Source organism: Lupinus angustifolius, chromosome LG04 (assembly GCF_001865875.1).
Source record: "Lupinus angustifolius cultivar Tanjil chromosome LG04, LupAngTanjil_v1.0, whole genome shotgun sequence".
NCBI lineage: Eukaryota > Viridiplantae > Streptophyta > Magnoliopsida > Fabales > Fabaceae > Lupinus > Lupinus angustifolius.
The window spans coordinates 17,798,086-17,816,556 of NC_032012.1; the positions used below are offsets into that span (position 1 = coordinate 17,798,086).

The 18,471-nt window shown below is 35.5% G+C and overlaps 2 protein-coding genes across 2 annotated transcripts; one reads left to right on the forward strand and one right to left on the reverse strand.

The window, feature by feature from the left end:
* LOC109346057 (NADH dehydrogenase [ubiquinone] 1 alpha subcomplex subunit 9, mitochondrial-like) lies at positions 6,496–13,789 on the forward strand. Its single transcript, XM_019585420.1, has 12 exons — positions 6,496–6,631; positions 6,731–6,830; positions 7,903–7,967; positions 8,150–8,235; positions 8,370–8,454; positions 8,564–8,634; positions 10,790–10,921; positions 11,220–11,335; positions 11,473–11,596; positions 11,816–11,884; positions 13,229–13,349; positions 13,464–13,789. Exons 1-12 carry the CDS (start codon positions 6,550–6,552, stop codon positions 13,601–13,603), a joined length of 1,191 nt encoding a protein of 396 aa, XP_019440965.1. The 5' UTR covers positions 6,496–6,549; the 3' UTR covers positions 13,604–13,789.
* On the reverse strand, positions 16,281–18,033 carry LOC109346059 (photosystem II reaction center PSB28 protein, chloroplastic-like). Its single transcript, XM_019585421.1, has 2 exons — positions 17,871–18,033; positions 16,281–16,979 (listed from the first exon to the last, which is right to left on the reverse strand). Exons 1-2 carry the CDS (start codon positions 17,941–17,943, stop codon positions 16,513–16,515), a joined length of 540 nt encoding a protein of 179 aa, XP_019440966.1. The 5' UTR covers positions 17,944–18,033; the 3' UTR covers positions 16,281–16,512.

The window sequence follows — 18,471 nt, forward strand, 5'->3', positions numbered from 1 at the left end:
GTATTGAGAATTTTTGACTAAACTAGAATAATCTCTAACTTGAAGTTGCTTGCGAAAGTTAGTGAATTTATCAGTGGAGAGAGGCTTGGTAAGGACATCAGTAGTTTGAAGATCAGAAGGTACATGAGCAACAATCAAAGTCTTATTTTGAATCTTGTCACGAACAAAGTAGAGATCAAGCTCAATGCGCTTGGTTCTACTATGAAGCACATGATTATGTGACATAGCAATAGTACTCAAATTGTCACATAGAATGGTAGGTGTTGAGTATGAGAACTTTATCTCTTGTAAAAGAGACTCAACCCACATCAGTTCTTGAGTTGCCAATGCTAGACTTCTGTATTCAGCCTTTGTGCTTGACCTGGAGATATTGTTCTGCTTTTTGGACCACCAGGTAATCAGATTAGGACCAAGATAGATGCATGCTCCTGAAATTGACTTCTTGTCATCCACATCAGAAGCCCAGTCAGCATCACAAAGGGTTGTGATAGAAAGTGGGGCTGAGATAGCAGCCTTCTGAAGAAAGAGGCCACAAGATACAGTTCCTTGAAGATATCTCAGGATTCTTTTTACAGCAGCCTAATGAGAATTGAGAGGTTGACTAAGAAATTGACAAACTTTATTGACACTATAAGTGATATCATGCCTAGTGATGGTTGCATACTAAAGAGCACCAACAATAGACCTATAGAAGGTGGGATCAGAATAGAAGTCATTCCCTTCTTTTGTAAGTCTGCAGTTGCTTGTCATAGGAGCTGTTACAGGTTTAGCAGTACTCATATTTGCTCTATCTAGGAGATCTCTGATGTATTTTGATTGGGACATGATAAGAGATCCATCAGTGAGATGTTTGATCTCAATGCCAAGAAAGTAGTCTAGTTTCCCAAGTTGTTTAAGAGCAAAGGAAGAGTTAAGATCTTTGATGACCTTGTGAACTTGAGAAGAAGAAGAGCCAGTTACAATGATGTCATCAACATACACAAGAACAAAGAGTTGAGTAGAAGATGAGGTATGCATAAATAGAGAATTGTCACATTTGTTGACCACAAACCCGAGACTGAGAAGAGTAGACTTGAGCTTCACAAACCACTGTCATGGAGCTTGCTTGAGACCATAAATGGCTTTGTGGAGTTTGCACACTAAAGATTTGTCACTCTGTTTTGAAACCCAGAAGGTTGTTGCATGTACACCTCTTCATTGAGAACTACATTTAAGAATGCATTGTTGATATCAAGTTGATCAATATGCCATTGATAGGTAACAACAAGAGTTAAGAGAATACGATTGGTGATGGGTTTGACTACAGGTGAGAATGTATCAATATAGTCAACACATAATGTTTGATGAAAATCCTTGGCAACCAACCTTACTTTGTACTTGTGAATAGATCTATTAAGATTCTCTTTAATCTGAAAAAACCCATTTACATCCAATGGGATGTTTACCAGGAGGTAAAGTTCCTAAAGCAAGAAGAGCATTATACTCTTCTTGCATAGCTTGCTTCCAAATAGGATCAGCAAGAGCAGATTTGGCACTAACAGGTTCACATTGAGTGAGGAGAACCCTAGGAACTATGGTTTTAAAAATTCCAGACTTAGACATTGTCTGCATGGGATTAGTGGATGAAGATGGCAAGTGATTAAGTAACAAACCAGTGGAAGAAGATGTATCCCTGGAATCAAACTCATGTATTGGAGAATTTGTAGGACTCGGTAACAAAGGGGAAGACATGGAGGTGGACAAAGGGACAGAGTTTGAAGGAATAACAGTAGATGAAGCAGGGGTAGGAGGTAAGTAAATTGATGTAGAAGGAGAAGGAATGGTGGAGTTGATGGAAGGAGACAAAACAATTAGGCCATTGTGGATAAAGAGGGAATTATCATGAAAGGGAAAGGATTGTTCATTAAAAAGGACATCCTTCGAAATATAAAGCCTCCCATCTAGAGACAAACATTTATAACCTTTGTGATTAGGAGAGTAACCCAAGAAAACACACTCAGTACTCCTAGGTTCAAGTTTATGTTTGTTGTAGGGTCTAAGTAGAGGAAAACAAGAACACCCAAAGACTTTAAGAAACTTGTAATCAGGAATAGTGCCAAACAGTTTCTGGTAAGGTGATTGATGTTGTAAAGTAGGTGTAGGGTTTCTGTTGATTAAATACACAGCAACAGTGAAGGCAAATTCCCAATAGTCCATGGGAAGTTTACCATGAGACAAGAGAGTTAATCTTGTCTCAAGTATATGCCTATGCTTTCTTTCCACAGTACCCTGCTGATGATGTGTGTGAGGACAAAACAACCTATGTTGTATGCCTAAGGACTGAAGATAGGTGGTGAATGGTCTAAATTCACCACTAAAGTCACTCTGAACAGCCTTAATGGTCGTATCAAACTGAGTTTTGACCCATTGCAGGAACACTTGAAATAGAGACATAGTATCAGACTTTTGTTTCATAAGAAACATCCAAGTGAACCTAGAGTGAGCATCAACTATAGTAAAGTAATATCTAAATACCGAATATGAATACTAAGGTGCAGGTCCCCACAAGTCAACAAACAAAAGGTCAAAAGGTTTATTGTAAACAGTGGAAGACAAAGGAGCATGTAATTTGTGAGCTTTGCCCATACAACATGCATTGCAAAAATCAGTGAAGTTCTTATTGCAATAGAGAATTTTACAATGTTTCAAGACATTATAGACAATGGCCTCATGAGGATGACAAAGTCTACAATGCCACAAATGAAAAGACCTAAACATAGAAGAAGTCCTATTACAATGGTCAACAGATTTATTCACTGTATTAACAAAATTATTTAAACCAGAAACAAGAGAGCAACTAGGACGAGAGACATAGCTGAGAAGAAGACCATGAAACGCATATAAGCCATCTTTGGTTATAGAACCTTGAAGAAGAAGCTCATTAGAAACCTGAGATTTCACAAAACATTTGTCAGCATGAAACTCAAAATAATAGTGATTATCTTTAGTAAATTGGGAGACACTAAGAATATTTTTCGTAATTTGAGGAACATGTAAGAGATTATGTAACGAAAAGGAAAGATGAGAGATAGGAGAAGTAAACTGAGAACTCCCTGTGAAATGAATTGGTAAACCATGACCATTACCCATGAATATGTGGTCTGGACCGAAGCGTTCCGTATGAGTATGAATTAAACCTGCATATGAAGTGAGATGATTCGTGGCTCCCGAATCTGGATACCAAGTATAGTGTTTAGGAGCTTTAATGTTTGCTGTCATTGCATGAGGTGTGTAGGAAGGTGGAGAGTAGGGAAGCCCTCGAGTATTATTAGCACCAAAAGGAACAAATGAGTGAGGACCTGGTCCTAGAAGAGATTGAGAGGAAGGGGGCCCAAATTGAGATGTGTGAGGCCCAAGAGTGTAGTGTGCTGCAGTTGGAGGAAAATGTGAAGGGGGAGAGTAGTAGTGATCAGTGTATGAAGGAAAATGGGCATGAGAAGGTCCATGAGAGAAATTAAATGTTGAATGATGGCCCAGTCCAGTTTGTTGAAAAATTGATGAGCGTGGAGCAACTCCAACATTGCGTGGAGCGTAGGTTAGCGAGTTGTAGTCATAAGGCGCATAATAGCATGTTGCCACGTCATGACCAAAGCGGTTACAGAAATCACAGTACAGGGACGAACCACGGTGAGATCCCCTTCCTCCGCACATACGACCACCACGACGACCACAATAGCCACGATAACCACCATTCGAAGCAACAAAACCATAATCAGGTCACAGAGTCTGAAATTGAGACTGAATTTGAGGTGAATCTAAAAAAGTTGATAAAGTCGGAACAAATCTTCCTAAATTAGGGCACAGTGATGTAGAGGAAGAAGGAACTGTAGCAATAGTAACTAATAGAGCATCAGAAAGGACCTTCGACTTGTTCTTCTCCATTCGCGATTCAAAGGTTAGAAGAAATGATTCCAAGGAATGAAGTGTTGGAAGATCAAGTTGCGTCTCAATCGAAGTAATCACCGGTTGGAATTCTTCATTTAAACCATCCAACACGTAATCAACGTTTTCAGTTGTGGAAATTGGAGCTCCAATGAAAATCAGAGCATCAACAAGATTTTTGATCTTCCGAAAATACTCAATATCGACAACGAACCTTGAGTAATTGAACGAAGTTGAGAACGGAGTTGTCGACTTCTTGCTTTTGTTTGAGAACTGCAAAAATTGTGCAGTTCTTCCTAGAGTTGCCACGAGTGTTGACAACCAACAACACGAGGTTGTAAGTTTTCCGAAAGCGAATTCAAGATCTAGGAAAAAATCGCCTGATCTTGTTCTTCCCAACGCAAGTAAGCAGAGTTCACTTTATTGATAAGATGATCATCATCAGTGAGAAACCGATGAGGTATTTCGGTTCCAAGAACAAACCGATTAGCTCTATTGGAAGTAAGAGTGGCAATCATGAAATGCCGCCACACGAGAAAGTTCTGCTCTGTTAGTTTCATCGTCGGAGCAGGGAGAACTAACGGCGACGCCACCGTTTGCAGCAAAGTCAGAGATGGTGTGGACGGAGGAGGAGATGAAAGAAAGGCACCAGGAGCCGAAGAAGGCAAGATTCCATATAAGAAAACGGTTATAGAGAGATGGAGAGAGAATGGGAGATGAAGAGAGAAGAAGATAATGAAAACTGGATTTTTTTATTATGAAAACTTAGTTACAAAGAGAGGAAGAGAGAGTTTATATAAGGTTTGCCCGCTCAGCACAGTAAAGCTAGGCACAACCAATTCCTCTCTTAAGAGATAACAACAATTGAATTACAACAACTTAATTTATTCTAATAGTACAACACCATTGTATATGCAAAAACTGTCACATATTGCAAAGAAAATATACATAATATAAGTAGGAAATTATAAATATAATGATAACATAAGAAACCCATGGGTACCCGCTGTACTCGCGGGTACTCAAAAAGACCTGCAAAAAACTCGTACGCGGGTACCCACGCGAGTATGGGTGGGTATGGGTTTCATTCTCATATTTAAAAGTGGGTAGCAGGTATCTACTACCCGTGCCTGCCCGTACCCGTTGTCATCTCTATATTAAATGTTTGATCGAGTTATACCAGGAAAATGAATGCATACTATAGAAAAATTATTTTCAGCAACCAAGACAACGAAACAAAATCATGTAGTAAGATAAAAGATGAGTTTCTTACATATAAAGAAAATATTTGAATATTTTACTCACATTTTAATTATCAATGAGTTTAAGTCTTTAAAAGAACAAAATACGACACTTTAAATGAATGTGCATTTTTCTTTAATTGTTATTTGTTGTTATTTAAAATTAATATGTAATTTTGACACTTTAAAACAATTATATATATTTCTTTATATTTTGTATTACTCTATTAGTTATCTTAATTATACATTGTACTTAAACATTATCGCATCTCCTAAACTTTATGTCAAGATCTGCCATTGGTTTGAGAGTTGAATTTTGGAGATGAATGAAGAGAAATATAAGACTTGAAAAATATGAAATACACTTGTGAGATGACTCCAAGTCTTTCATTTTCTTTTATCTCCTCCAAAATTCAACTCTCAAACTAACCCTTAATAATAATTATGTGAAACACTTGTGTGGCTATATGGAACTAGTGCTTCTAGGTACTAAGTTAATATATTAAAATAAAAATTAAATTTAAATAATAATAATTTAACATTAGAAATTAATCCCAAATGTATCTATGAGATTTTTCACTAATAGTAATGTAACATTATCTTTATACATTTATTATTTTTTAGTTTATAGAAATATTTTTATAAAAAATGATTAAATAATATATAAGTCAATGATTAAAGGTAGGGCTGGAAACGGGTCAAACAAAGTTGAACTAGAGCTCCACTCAATTCAGCTTGATAAGTATTGGCTCAACTCGAAACTCGACTCGAGTTATTTTTTTAGCTTGAGTTCGACTCGGTTAAAGTTCACGAACTGTTCGGTTCAGTTCGAATTGTTCATTTAGACAACTCAAATAATTAATTAAAATTTTAAAAGATAGTAATTTATATATAAATATAATTTTGTTTATATATAATAATAATAAATATAAAAATAATATATGGATCATAATAAACATAAAAATTAATTTATATGTATATATAAATATATCGAGTTAGCTCATGAACCTAACGAGTCGAACTATATCCAACTCAAGTTCGACTCGTTTATTTAACGAGCTCAATTAGGTCATGAACCAAAGTTATTGAGTTAAATAATAAATTAAGTTTTAAATGAATACCAACTTAATTCAATTTATTGTCATTCTTAACTAAAGGAGATAATTTAACAGTTGATATGGACATATACTTGATTCTCTTAGAGAAATTAGTACATGCACAATTAAAAGGGTTTTAAAAAGGAGGTAAGAAAAAAGCAGCCCAATTGTGTGAAAAGCCACAATTTAGAGATATGGGCCAGATATAATAACCAGTCCAACCATTCTGTTCACGATTCTCTTCATTCTCTCTCTTCTCATATCTTCTTCCTCTGTTGTGTGTATCTACGATGCAGAGCATTTCGAAGCGCTTAGGGCACCAATCTTCATCAATCTCATCCCTCTATTCTATCTCCCCAATTTCCCATCATTGTATCTATTTCTTCCATTTCAATCTTCTTCTCGTTTTAAAACTAATCTACCATTTTTTCAATGGTTAATTAATTGCAATTGAAATTGTTGTTGTTGCAGATTATGGACCAAATCACCAACAACGCCACGTATCCACCATTGAACTCAAGGGTGCTGGAAACCTAGTCCGCAAGGGTACTGGTGGCCGATCATCTGTCAGGTGATTCATTCATTTCATTACAAAATTGGTCGGCTCAGTGCACGAGGCTCCCGTGGTTATCTCCCGTGGTTATCGTAAAAATTGAATTGAGATATTCTCACCATAGGTGTCGTGTTTTGAAGCTAGGTTTAATTGTTCTTTTGATTGGATTGATATAAAGGGTTGTGATATTGAAAATGAATTATGTTGTATTAATTGTAGTTTATGTCATTTTAATTGACTAGGAATTTGGAAATATTATGGAGGTAAAAGAAGTAATTCATTATGGTCCCGTTTGCTTAGGCTTAAAAATGTTGTCATACAAAAGATTGTGGTGAAAAATAGTTTCTCAAAGAAGCTGAATTTCACCTTTCTTTGAAGGTTCTGATCATTTGTATAAGATGTGCAGGTGTCAAATGACTTTTTTGTTATCAAAATTCATAGTAGACACTTTTTTTGTGATAAAAAGTTTAAACAAAAGGGACTTGGGTTGAAGGAAAGATGATTATGGAGTTAGGAGGATAAATCATTTGTTTAAAGCTACAAAAAAGGGATAAAACCAAAAGAATTAAAAACATCAATGAAGCTAATATGCCAAATATCTCCACATTTCTGTAAGGGTCTGTTTGTGAATTTGTTTTTGGAGGGGAAGGGAAGACTTGAGATTTATCTCACAAGTATATTTCACGGCTCCCTAGCCTTTTCCTTCCTTCTTTTACCCTCCAAAAATCAACTCGCAAACAGACTCTAGGAGAAACCCCTTTAAGAACACCATAGGCTTTACACCAAATAGAAGCCAAACTCTTGACCTTATCATAAAGGAGATGCACATACAAAAATCTTCTTAAAGATGCAAGGATTATGACCCATCTCCAACCAAATGTGTCATCTTAAGGAGAATGAAAATCTTCTTTTGACCCTCTTTGTGGTTTACTTGTGTCTTGATACTAATAGTTTTAGAGTGGATTCTCTTTTTAACCTCCGCTTTATCAATTTTAGGTAAACAGAAGGTGTTGATGTGTACTTAAAGTACTCTTATTAGCTTATATAGTTGATAGATAAAGTAATGCTTGAAAGCAATTCTTTTTTGCAGTGGCATTGTTGCTGCAGTATTTGGGGCGACTGGATTCCTTGGTCGTTATGCTGTGCAACAACTTGGTATGTTTTTGGGATGTATCATTGTTTCAAAGAAAAATAAACCATAATGTTGTACAAGATTTTTTTTAATTATTTCTTCTGTAGCTAAATATTTCGAATAAATTCTGCTATTACTATTAACTTTTATTTTTTCTTACTATACTGGATTGCTTGTTTTTGGTGATTTTATTTCCCTCATGTAGCTAAAATGGGGTCTCAAGTCCTGGTTCCTTTCCGAGGCTCTGAAGATTGTCACCGTCATCTCAAACTGATGGGGGATTTAGGACAGGTAGCATAAGATAATATTTTTATACATGTAAAGAGTCCACTATTGCCTCATCTTTCTTTTTGGTCTGAATGGAGAAGCACATGGTTATTTCCATCTTCTATTTCTCCTAATCTTCCAGTGATTTTTATGTCCAGATTGTACCCATGAAATATAATCCAAGAGATGAAAATTCAATTAAAGCTGTGCTGGCAAAGGCCAATGTTGTTATCAATCTTATAGGTATACATTTTCTCATGTAACTCTGCACTTCGATAGTCTCATAGTGTTGGAAATATGACTTTTTGTCTTTTCATCACACACTCATTCTGGCTGATTTGGTTTCTGGCAGGAAGGGATCACGAGACAAGAAACTTCAGCTTTGAGGAAGTGCACCATCACATGGCCGAGCAACTTGCAGTGGTACTTTCTTTTACATATGTTCTCATCCTATATTATCTTGTTAACATCGGAAATTATAATTCTCTCTCCCTTTCTCTCTGTGTAAGTTCATGCATGATTTAATTTCATTTCTAATATACTAATGTCCGTTTGCAAGAACAATAAGACATTCTAAATTTCTAATTTATAATTCTTACAAAGCAAATGGATTTAATATAATCCTCCAGTTGTCAATAGATAAATTGTTAGCTGTAAATTTTAAGATTCTCCTGAGTTTGTGAAAGAAAAGGTCAAAAGAAAGTCAAGAGTACCATGAGATTTTCATAAGAATTTATTGTGTTATTATATGATCATGTCAACTAGTTGTGATTCCAAGTGGCAAACCTGGGCCCTGTGAGCCTGTCCAAACTATTCCACGTGACAGTGTCTTAAACTGCATATTTACTCTGGTTTTTTGTAACCACTGTTGCTGATCGCTCTACCCCTCTGAAGGTGATACCTGCAGTTGTGTGTAGCTGTAGCTGGATATGCTGGATTTGATTTTACCTGTCCTTCGTAAAGACTGTAGTGATACTAGATAAAGTTTGAAATATCATGTATAAGATGGTCTTCCGGAATGATTATGAATTTGTTTAAAAAATTAATTGGTTCACTAGGTTGTGTAATGTGCTTGCCTGAGGAAAGTATTCATTGGGTAGTTTGAAGGTCCAAAGCTGTTTATATGCAATCAGAAGCCTCTTGTGAGTTTTATGAGCTATCTCAAAGGGATTCAGCTGTCATTTTGAGGCATGCAACAATTGTGAGGTTTAGGCTGTCTTTGGATATTTAATTATACATGAAGCTGAGTGGAGTGAGGTGGAGGGGGTGTGGTGGAGTGGCATGTGATAAAATTACCATTCCATTGTTTGGATATTTTACGATGCAATGGAACAAAGTATCCATCCTAGTGTTTTGGAAATGAATGGAATGGTAGCACTTACAATTATTTTATTCTAGAAAATCAATAATGATGCCCCCTGCTACTTGTACATGTCATCAATAATGAACTCGACAGACTTCTCTATGTGATACTCTTTCTTTATGTTGTATGGAATGTGGTGGATCTCAGCCCATCATATACCAGTCCACTTCATTATCATTTGTGCAATCCAAACAATGGAACCTGTTAGGATACTATTCCATACTCCACTACATCCAATACCATCCATGCAAACATGGCCTTAGTACTCATAAGTGAGCTAGTAACACGGAGGCAAGGTAGTCAATCCCGGATAGTGGCCGACCCCAAAAACACTATAGCGGGATAGCGGGACAACTGCTACAACTAAGGAAAAAAAATATATAAGTAGTTTATAGCCTACATATATAAATACTAAAATTGATCATATTAAAGACACATTCCTAATTAATAATCAAGATAAGAGTATTAAAGGTTCTAGAGCTGATCAAAGTTGGATGCCATAACAGAATTGTATCTCACGAAATTGAACCACACGAAGATGATGTCAATTGGGTTCAATCAGTTTAATAAGAGAATTAATAAAGAGATGATGGGGCAAACAATCAGGGACCAAGATTATTTTTTTTAAAGAAAAGATGGAGAATGTTCGTGAATTAGGAAGCCTTGCAATTTTGTTCTATGCTGACGAAGAACATGTAAGCAATTGAACATGTGAACTGGAATTTGGAAGAAGAAAGAGAAGGAAGGAGAAAGGTATAAGCAATTAAAAATCACGTGGCCTAGGAAAATCAATGTGTTAAGTAGAAGGGAAACAATGGGAGGTTAAATTACCTAAAACCCTATTGAAAAACCAGCCACCTATTAAAAAGAGGAGCAAAAAATACTTTTCTTCTATAAAATTAGGGTTCCACTCGCAATAAAACATGTAGCGGGTCATGATCCGCTATTTGCCCTGCAATTTTGCTGCTATTTGACCTGCTACAGGTGCTACAGCCATCTGCACCGCTATCCACTATGGCGTTGTGGGTAACGGTCGAAACACTGCTACAGTCCACTATTGTGGCGCTATAGCGCGCTATTGACTACCTAGCATGGAGGCTTGCAAGCTTGTCTGGCTTGGCTTAGTTTGAATATTTGTATTCATTTGCTTTCCTAACTTGACCAGGTTTTTAATTTGTTTATTGACCATATAGCAAATAATCTGAGTTGTTGCAGATTTCCAAAGAGCATGGTGGTATCACAAGATTTATTCAAGTTTCATCTTTAGGAGCATCTCCTTCGTCTCCATCCAGGCTGCTCAGAGCTAAAGCAGCTGCTGAGGAAGCAATTTTAAGGGAATTACCCGAGGTGCATGTAGTTTCTTTCTGTCTAGGCTATGTAATTTGTTTAGAGTTTCTTTATCATATGTGAAAGGAGCAACAATTCGCTCTGTCCATTTACATTTTCAGTTGAACAAAGAAATGCCATATTACCTCTTGTTTTTATAGGCTTTTGGATGGAATTTATTGAGGCTTCTTTTAATGTAAAAAATTATCCTGAATGCTAGAAATAGAAGCCAAAATCCTGTTGAAATATCTGTGGTCATTCTTGCTTTTCTAATTTGGAATAGCATTTTTATAAAAAATCCTAACACTTGCCTCTCCAGGCCACAATCTTGAGACCAGCTGTTGTGGTTGGTACAGAGGATCGGATTTTAAACCGATGGGCTCACTTTGCAAAAAAGTATAACTTTCTTCCATTGATCGGGGGTGGGAGAACAAAGTATGTATAAATCTATCAAACAATTACTGCAAGCTTCATTCTTTGTATACAAAGTGATTTTTGTTGTGTGTGGTTCTGCTGGCTAGCATTACAATCCATATTTCTTGATATTTTTCTTACAAATGCAATTATTGCAGAATCCAACCTGTATATGTTGTTGATGTCGCTGCTGCACTTACTACAGTCTTGAAGGATAATGGTACTAGTCTGGGAAAGATTTATGAACTGGGGGGCCCAGAGGTCTTTACGCTGCATGAATTGGTAATCTGACTTTATCTCTCTATGATGCATGAATGCAGATTCCATTATAAATGTTTAAAAATAATAAATAGTCAATGAAATGCATGGACTCTGTGCCGTAGTAAAAGGATAGGTACCAGAGAATTCTCCTTTATTTGTTGCTATTTATGCTTCATACTTGAGAGGGGGGATTGAAGATGAAACTGCTGAAATTACGTAAAATCTTTGTGTTACATGCAGGCAGACCTTATGTATGACACGATCCGAGAATGGCCTCGATATGTGAATGTTCCTTTCCCTATTGCAAAGGTGTGTTCATATCTTCATAATTTGTTGATTACTTTTCTACATACCAATGGAAATCTGGTGGTGGTCATGTTTTTGGCATCCCGGGAGGGTTATGTTAACCTTTGGATATTTATAAAAAATATAGAATGCACAATTGTAGGAGTTTCCCATATATAGCTTCTGTTTAGCAAAACTTGCTTATAGCTGTGAAATTGTAGATTGTAGCTGTGAGATTGTTGTAGTTCTCAAGCTAGTTGAAAGTTTTGAGACTACAGCTGCAAGCTTATAGTCATATATCTAGCTGATTGAGATAGAGTTGTCTGACGAAACTAGTTATACAGCTTGCTGAAATTTGTTGACTTTAAAGGACATGTAATATTATGTTTTGGGTTGAGGGTAAAAATTGTCATTTGTTAAAAAATTGAAGTGCAATAATGGGACTTGAATTATTGGGAGCTTTTATAGTTTTTGGAAAAGCTAGTTGACGTGGCTTTCCAGAAGCCAGTTTACAAAAGCTATAATCTCCCTTCGTTTTATGTTCATCAAACTGCTCTACATGTCAATATGCCATAATCTATCAGATAAGCTACACGCTAGTCATGACAAACATACGAAAGGGTCTTGAAGACCCACCAAAGCACAAAAGCCAGGGTCTTCCAGAAAATTGACTCTGTTTGAGCACCATCTACATTTTTTATTGAAAAAATCAAGAAGGGAATGAAATTGCAAAAAACTTAAGTGTCTGTTTGGTGGGTGGAATTGGAATTACAAGGTAGTTCCAATTCCAACAGAATTAGATTTCGCTCGGAATTATAATTCTATGTTTGGATTATATATACAATTATACTACAGAATTCAAATTCTGAATTCAATTCCAATATTGTTTGGGTGTAAGATCTAAAATTCAAATAATTTAATTTTTTTCAAAACTAAAAGTAGTTACAGTAAACAATTAGTGAAAGTAACAAAATGTGTTTATAACTATAACTTAACTTCAAAAATTGTGAATAGAAAGCAGATTATCTGGTATGGGATGTAGAAAACTGCGAAGCTGGTTGAGTATTAGACTGGGTATCAGGTCAGGTGTTGAAACCAGAAACAGATAAGGGTAGACGACATAGGAAACATAAATATAAGGGTTAGAGAAGATGTAAACTAAGAAGATAGGATGAAAAACACAAACAGGATATTTACTAGTTCGGAATCACATGCTATTGAAAATAAAGCTTGACTTGGTCCTTTTCTATCTTAGCTGTTGATTAACTGTTCATGGGAGAGGAATACTTGGTTAAGGTTTTACTACTAGATGGTGTTACTTTGGTATCAAAAAACACTAACATCATATGGGTGTATGATTGATTTCAGGCAATTGCAGCACCACGGGAAATATTACTAAATAAGGTCCCTTTTCCTCTACCTGATCCGAACATATTCAATCTGGATGAGATCCATTCTTTGACTACAGATACAGTTGTTTCAAAAGATGGTAAGTTCCTTATTTTTATCATAAGGTTGATCATTCTTTATTGCCAGACATTATTATACAACTATTTTTTTTACTGTCTCATGTCCTGCATTTTTTGTTTGACGAAATTTGCAGCTTTGACTTTCGATGATCTTGGAATTGTTCCTCATAAGGTGGCGGGATACCCTATCGAGTTTCTTATCTCATATAGGAAAGGAGGTCCACAATTTGGTTCTACGGTCAGTGAAAAGGTGTCTCCTGATGATTGGCCATAAGATTCTTTGGATGTTTGGTTCTGAACCATTTTGCTTTGTTGTTGCATGTACTACCAGGATTTCATTTCACTAGTTGAAAAAGATAGGAAAAGCTCAATTTTTTGTATCTTCCTTTCATAAAGTAGAATACATGATCATGTCTGATGATAATAATAAAATCCAGATACTCCTCGTTGTGCCTTTTAATCAATTTGAAGGTCACGTTTTTATTCTTGTGCTATTTTTTTGTACATGTTCGGCCCTGAATCAGATTCAAACTTCCTTAAAATCCTTTAGAAAAACCAATAACCAAGAAATTTACAGTTAAAATACTATGTTTAAAATAATGCTTCCTTTGTCCCACAAATAAGTAAAAAACAATGAAATTGTCAATTAAAAATAAGGGGAAAACTTTTTTAAAATAGACGAGACATTTTTCTAATTCATGTCCTTGTTTTCTTTTATAGAAAATCGAAGAAACGAATGCCAAAATCATGATTTAGAAGATGAAAACAAAAAATGGCTGATACTTGTTACAAATAATTAATGGAGGCGGTATAGATTAATCCGAAATTTGTTTCAAATTCAGCACAAATGTAAATGTATAGTTTTGATTACAACTTCAAATATGGAACTAAATGATATCAAACTTCTGGAAAGTAGAAATGAATTCTTATTTCGGGAATGCCCAAGTCCTCCACATTGAGTGGCTGTCAGTGAGACCCTGATCGGCCAAATCAAATGCTACATTCCTCGTTATATATATATTTAGATTTTATTAATCTAGCTACCAGTGACAATGCAGAAGGAATTCAATTATGATTAAGTAGAAAAACACACATTTATTGTATAAAAATACACATAATTTATGATTTTCTTTAGCATTGGTTATACTATATTTATTTCTCTCCTGTATTAGTTACTCCTACTTGAAAGAAGTCCATTCACGTAAGGGTAACTCGAGCCTTGTTCTAATTGGTGGCATGATGAATATTTGCAAATTCATCAAAGACAACCACAATATATGTAAGTTCACCACCAATGCTGGCCTGAATCGTTCAATAAAGAATGTTGAAGGGCTGTTCTCTCACACTGGCTGATAAGTTCAGCAATGGAATGGAGCATTATGAATCATAATTGAATCATAATTACACGATACACAGTATTAGTTTTGATATATGGTACCAAGTTATACGTGATTTGTCAGATTTTACATATTATTATTATAAGGCTTCATTTATGAGGAACATGTTACTAATACGATACGCTGAATTCAGTATGTAGTATGTAGGCTTAATGGAGGAATTATGTAACTATGGTATGAGTGGTTTACATGGATTCAGCTGCTCATTTATTGATTGATCAATGCAGAAGTTCATAGGTTGTTGGTAAGGGGTTGGAATGTGAGTTTGGCCAAAGCAAATGTTATTCTCCCAGCAACATAATGCAGATGTTTGAGAGCTCACTTTTCTGGATGATTCGTACACTCTAAGATCAGCTTTTGATTCAATGTTGCCTGGTTCTATACCTTGTTCTTCCATCCAGGTTCAGCTTATACACAATATACTTGGCATCTTCCTAAGAACTATACCAAGTATTCTGTTTTCATTCCGGAGAAGGATATTCGTAAGAGAACATCACTATAGAGGATAGGCTTAGTCAGTAAATTATGAGAGAAGAGGCCATTACTCTCATTTCAAGACTAGTATATGCCGATCCTTTGCTCTAAATTAGAAACTCTTAATGATGCATTTTATGTTTCTATAATCAACAAGGTTACAAATTTGAGGAAGGATATTTGTTGAAGGCCGTAGAGATGAAAACTTCATTGAGGAGAACAGATACAAATATGCTTGGATGAGGGAAAGCATGAGGTAGGACCTCATGAATGGGATCCTTTACTTTTCAAAATCAAAAGATGGTAGTAGAGACTCCACTGATTCCTCTGCTGAAGCTGTACAATTCTTGGAAGAATGAGCAAAGAATCCATTCATAAAAAGAAAGAATCTGCAGGGTGCTGAAATGAATTAGAGAAGGAATCTGCAGGGTGCTTGCCATGAATTAGAGAATATTTTTGAGATTATTGCTGTGATCTTGTGAACTTTTTGCAGAACTTGTGTCCTTGCATTTTGAGTGGACTTCCTCATTGAAGACATTGATATATTCTTTGCACCTTGTAATATAGAACTTTTTTGGTACTACCAAGTTATTCTCTCACCTTTTGGGTAAGAAATTAATCCTTTTAGGGTTCGTAGCTGTCTCTCCCAACAAATATCACTCCCAGAAATTTTTTGATATGCATAGAGATTTTGTGAACATGTTTCTGTGATCATATGTACTTCATAAATTATAGAGTCCATACAATTGAGTCTTAAAAATAGTCTCTTTTAAAATGCTACATGCCCATACCAAGTTTTAGTCAAAACTCTCCTCCTAATTGCTTCTGTCTTTTTCCTGGAATGAGAATATATGTAAACTCTAACTGATATAAATTCTGCAATGACAATATATAAGGTTGCTTGCATCCATCAAATTTGCTAATACATCTCAGCTATTTTCCTCTTCATTAGTCAAGCAAAGACATTAAACAATGACAGTGACAGAAGGTAATTACACACCCACAAATAAGCCTATTAATTAAGAAAGATATAAAAAATATAGAGTTATACAGCACAGTTTGTTGCCTTTATTCAATACATAAACAAAGATACCAAGGAAGTCATGAAGAATGACCTTCCCAACTTGTCTATAAGAAGCAGTTCAAAAATTATAAAATCTTGGCAGTAATACAAAAGGATATTTGTATGTGAATTTAAGTTACGCGCTCGCAAATTTAGCATTTCACTCGAGTTTTATCTGACTCAATCATGGGAAAGAAACTTACATGACAAGGAGCAAAAAGAATAGAAGGGAAAAGTTAGCTCATTGACTCATTTTTTGATGAATTGCAAACCGCTTGCATTAGAGTATCGCTCCATGAATCTCATGAATCTGTCCCACTCCCTTGGAGTCCGCATTATATACTTCGCTTCAATTCCTGATGGCTTTCCATTGACAAATTTAGCATTGACATCAACGGACTGAAGAACCCCTTCCTCATCGATCATGTATAAACCGGTGATATCGCCAACATCACCAGAAGAATCAAAAACTGAGGGTTGCTCAAACCGGAAGATGGCCATGCCATTTGTTCCATCCCTCGATCTAGTCAGCCTGACATCTGGTATTGTCTGTTCATCAGTTCCTTGAATAAACTGTATTTTTGGCTGCACCATCATGATAACAGGAATGCGTGTGCAAGTGTTTCGGGTTAAGATAGGAAGCCTCAAACATGACAAGTGTAATGATTGACCATTGAATGAGGAGTGTGCGCTTTGATGTACAATCAAAGATGGGGCTGCAAAAACAAGTATATTATGATGATGAATTTCAGATCATACACATTATGTTTTATTCTGCTAGTGCTGAACATCTTCAAATGTAGCACAAACACAGACAGTCAGACACACACATATATCTCTGACTATCTTCTATGCTTTCGGATGCAAGATCGGGGACAAGGTAAGCTGATACAAGAAATTGCTCTACAATGGGATAATGTAGATTGAAACTAAAGGGGATTCTGAGACTACTTCATATCATAGTTACATGGTCCTTTCATTTAGCCCACATACTGCGTACAAACGGATACTGTACACCAGAACTGTTACAGAGAACCATGTAACTATGCTTCATATACTTGATCATATTAAAACAATCAAAGTGCAAGTTCTGTTATCAATTGAAAAAATTAAAATCTCAATACCCCTACAACTTTTTCCCTCAGCATGAGTTGTTTCTTTCATCATCTCACTCAAAACTGACCAGCTAAACTCTTAAGCCTTCTTTTCTTATCCTAGTCAAAAAGGTTGCGAGAAGCAATATACCAACTCATTGAATGTCTTCAAGAACATAAGACATTATTCATCCATAAAAAAGTAAGGCCTTACTTAACTCCCATGAAAGTAATCTGAATGAAATTATAATACTTTATTTGAGGTGTAAAACTTCAATGAACCAATTATTTATTGGGACCCCAACATGCTGAATAAAAGAAAAATGAAGTTTTTTTATTGACCCATATATTATTAAAATGAATAGTATCCCATGCAATACCCAACATAGTTTTATAACCCTTACTTGCAAAGAAAGAGTGTAAGAATGAGTGTTTAGAGAGTAGAAAAGTTATTAAAGAAGAACCAAAAAAGGTAACAGGTGAAGTTGGTAGAATTGTGGAGGGTGAGTGTACCTGAGATTGAGCATGACTTGTGGAGAGAGTTGGAGAGAGGGGATGACAATGGAAGATAGTGGAGAGTTGCCATTGTCAAGAGAAGAAAGGAGAGAGTTCAATCAAAAATGGATTTTTGGAATGGATAAATGTCTGATGTGTAACAAAGGCAGCCATTCACTTTAAATCACCTTTTGGCCAACAAACAATAATAATAGTTAATAAATGGGTATGACTATATAAATTTACATGAGTTTAAAATTTATGTATTGACATTGTAGATTTTTTTACACTATCAGCATATCATCTATCATTGATTTATACTTTAAGAGTTAATAATGAATAATTTATTGATGGTGTATAAAACTTTTACACTATCACTGTATACATATTAAATCCAATTTATATAGTTAAACTTTAAAAATTGTTGTATTCATCAATATATATATAAAAGAATAAAGTATATGATCATAAAGAGTTAATTTATCTTTTCAATCACTAAAAGTATGTTATAATTTTACTGATAGAGGAATATAATTTATCTTCTTATACCATGAGATATTTTATTATATATATATATATAAATACGGACAAGTAGAGTAAAGTATGAGCACCACTATTC

Bases quoted from the DNA above. Each gene is read 5' to 3' on its own strand.
- LOC109346057 (XM_019585420.1), top strand. From the start codon at position 6,550: ATGCAGAGCATTTCGAAGCGCTTAGGGCACCAATCTTCATCAATCTCA. The intron at 6,831-7,902 runs GTGATTCATTCA...TCTTTTTTGCAG, and splicing joins GGTGGCCGATCATCTGTCAG to TGGCATTGTTGCTGCAGTAT. The intron at 7,968-8,149 runs GTATGTTTTTGG...TCCCTCATGTAG, and splicing joins TTATGCTGTGCAACAACTTG to CTAAAATGGGGTCTCAAGTC.
- LOC109346059 (XM_019585421.1), bottom strand. From the start codon at position 17,943: ATGGCAACTCTCCACTATCTTCCATTGTCATCCCCTCTCTCCAACTCT. The intron at 16,980-17,870 runs GTACACTCACCC...TTGTTTTTGCAG, and splicing joins CAAGTCATGCTCAATCTCAG to CCCCATCTTTGATTGTACAT.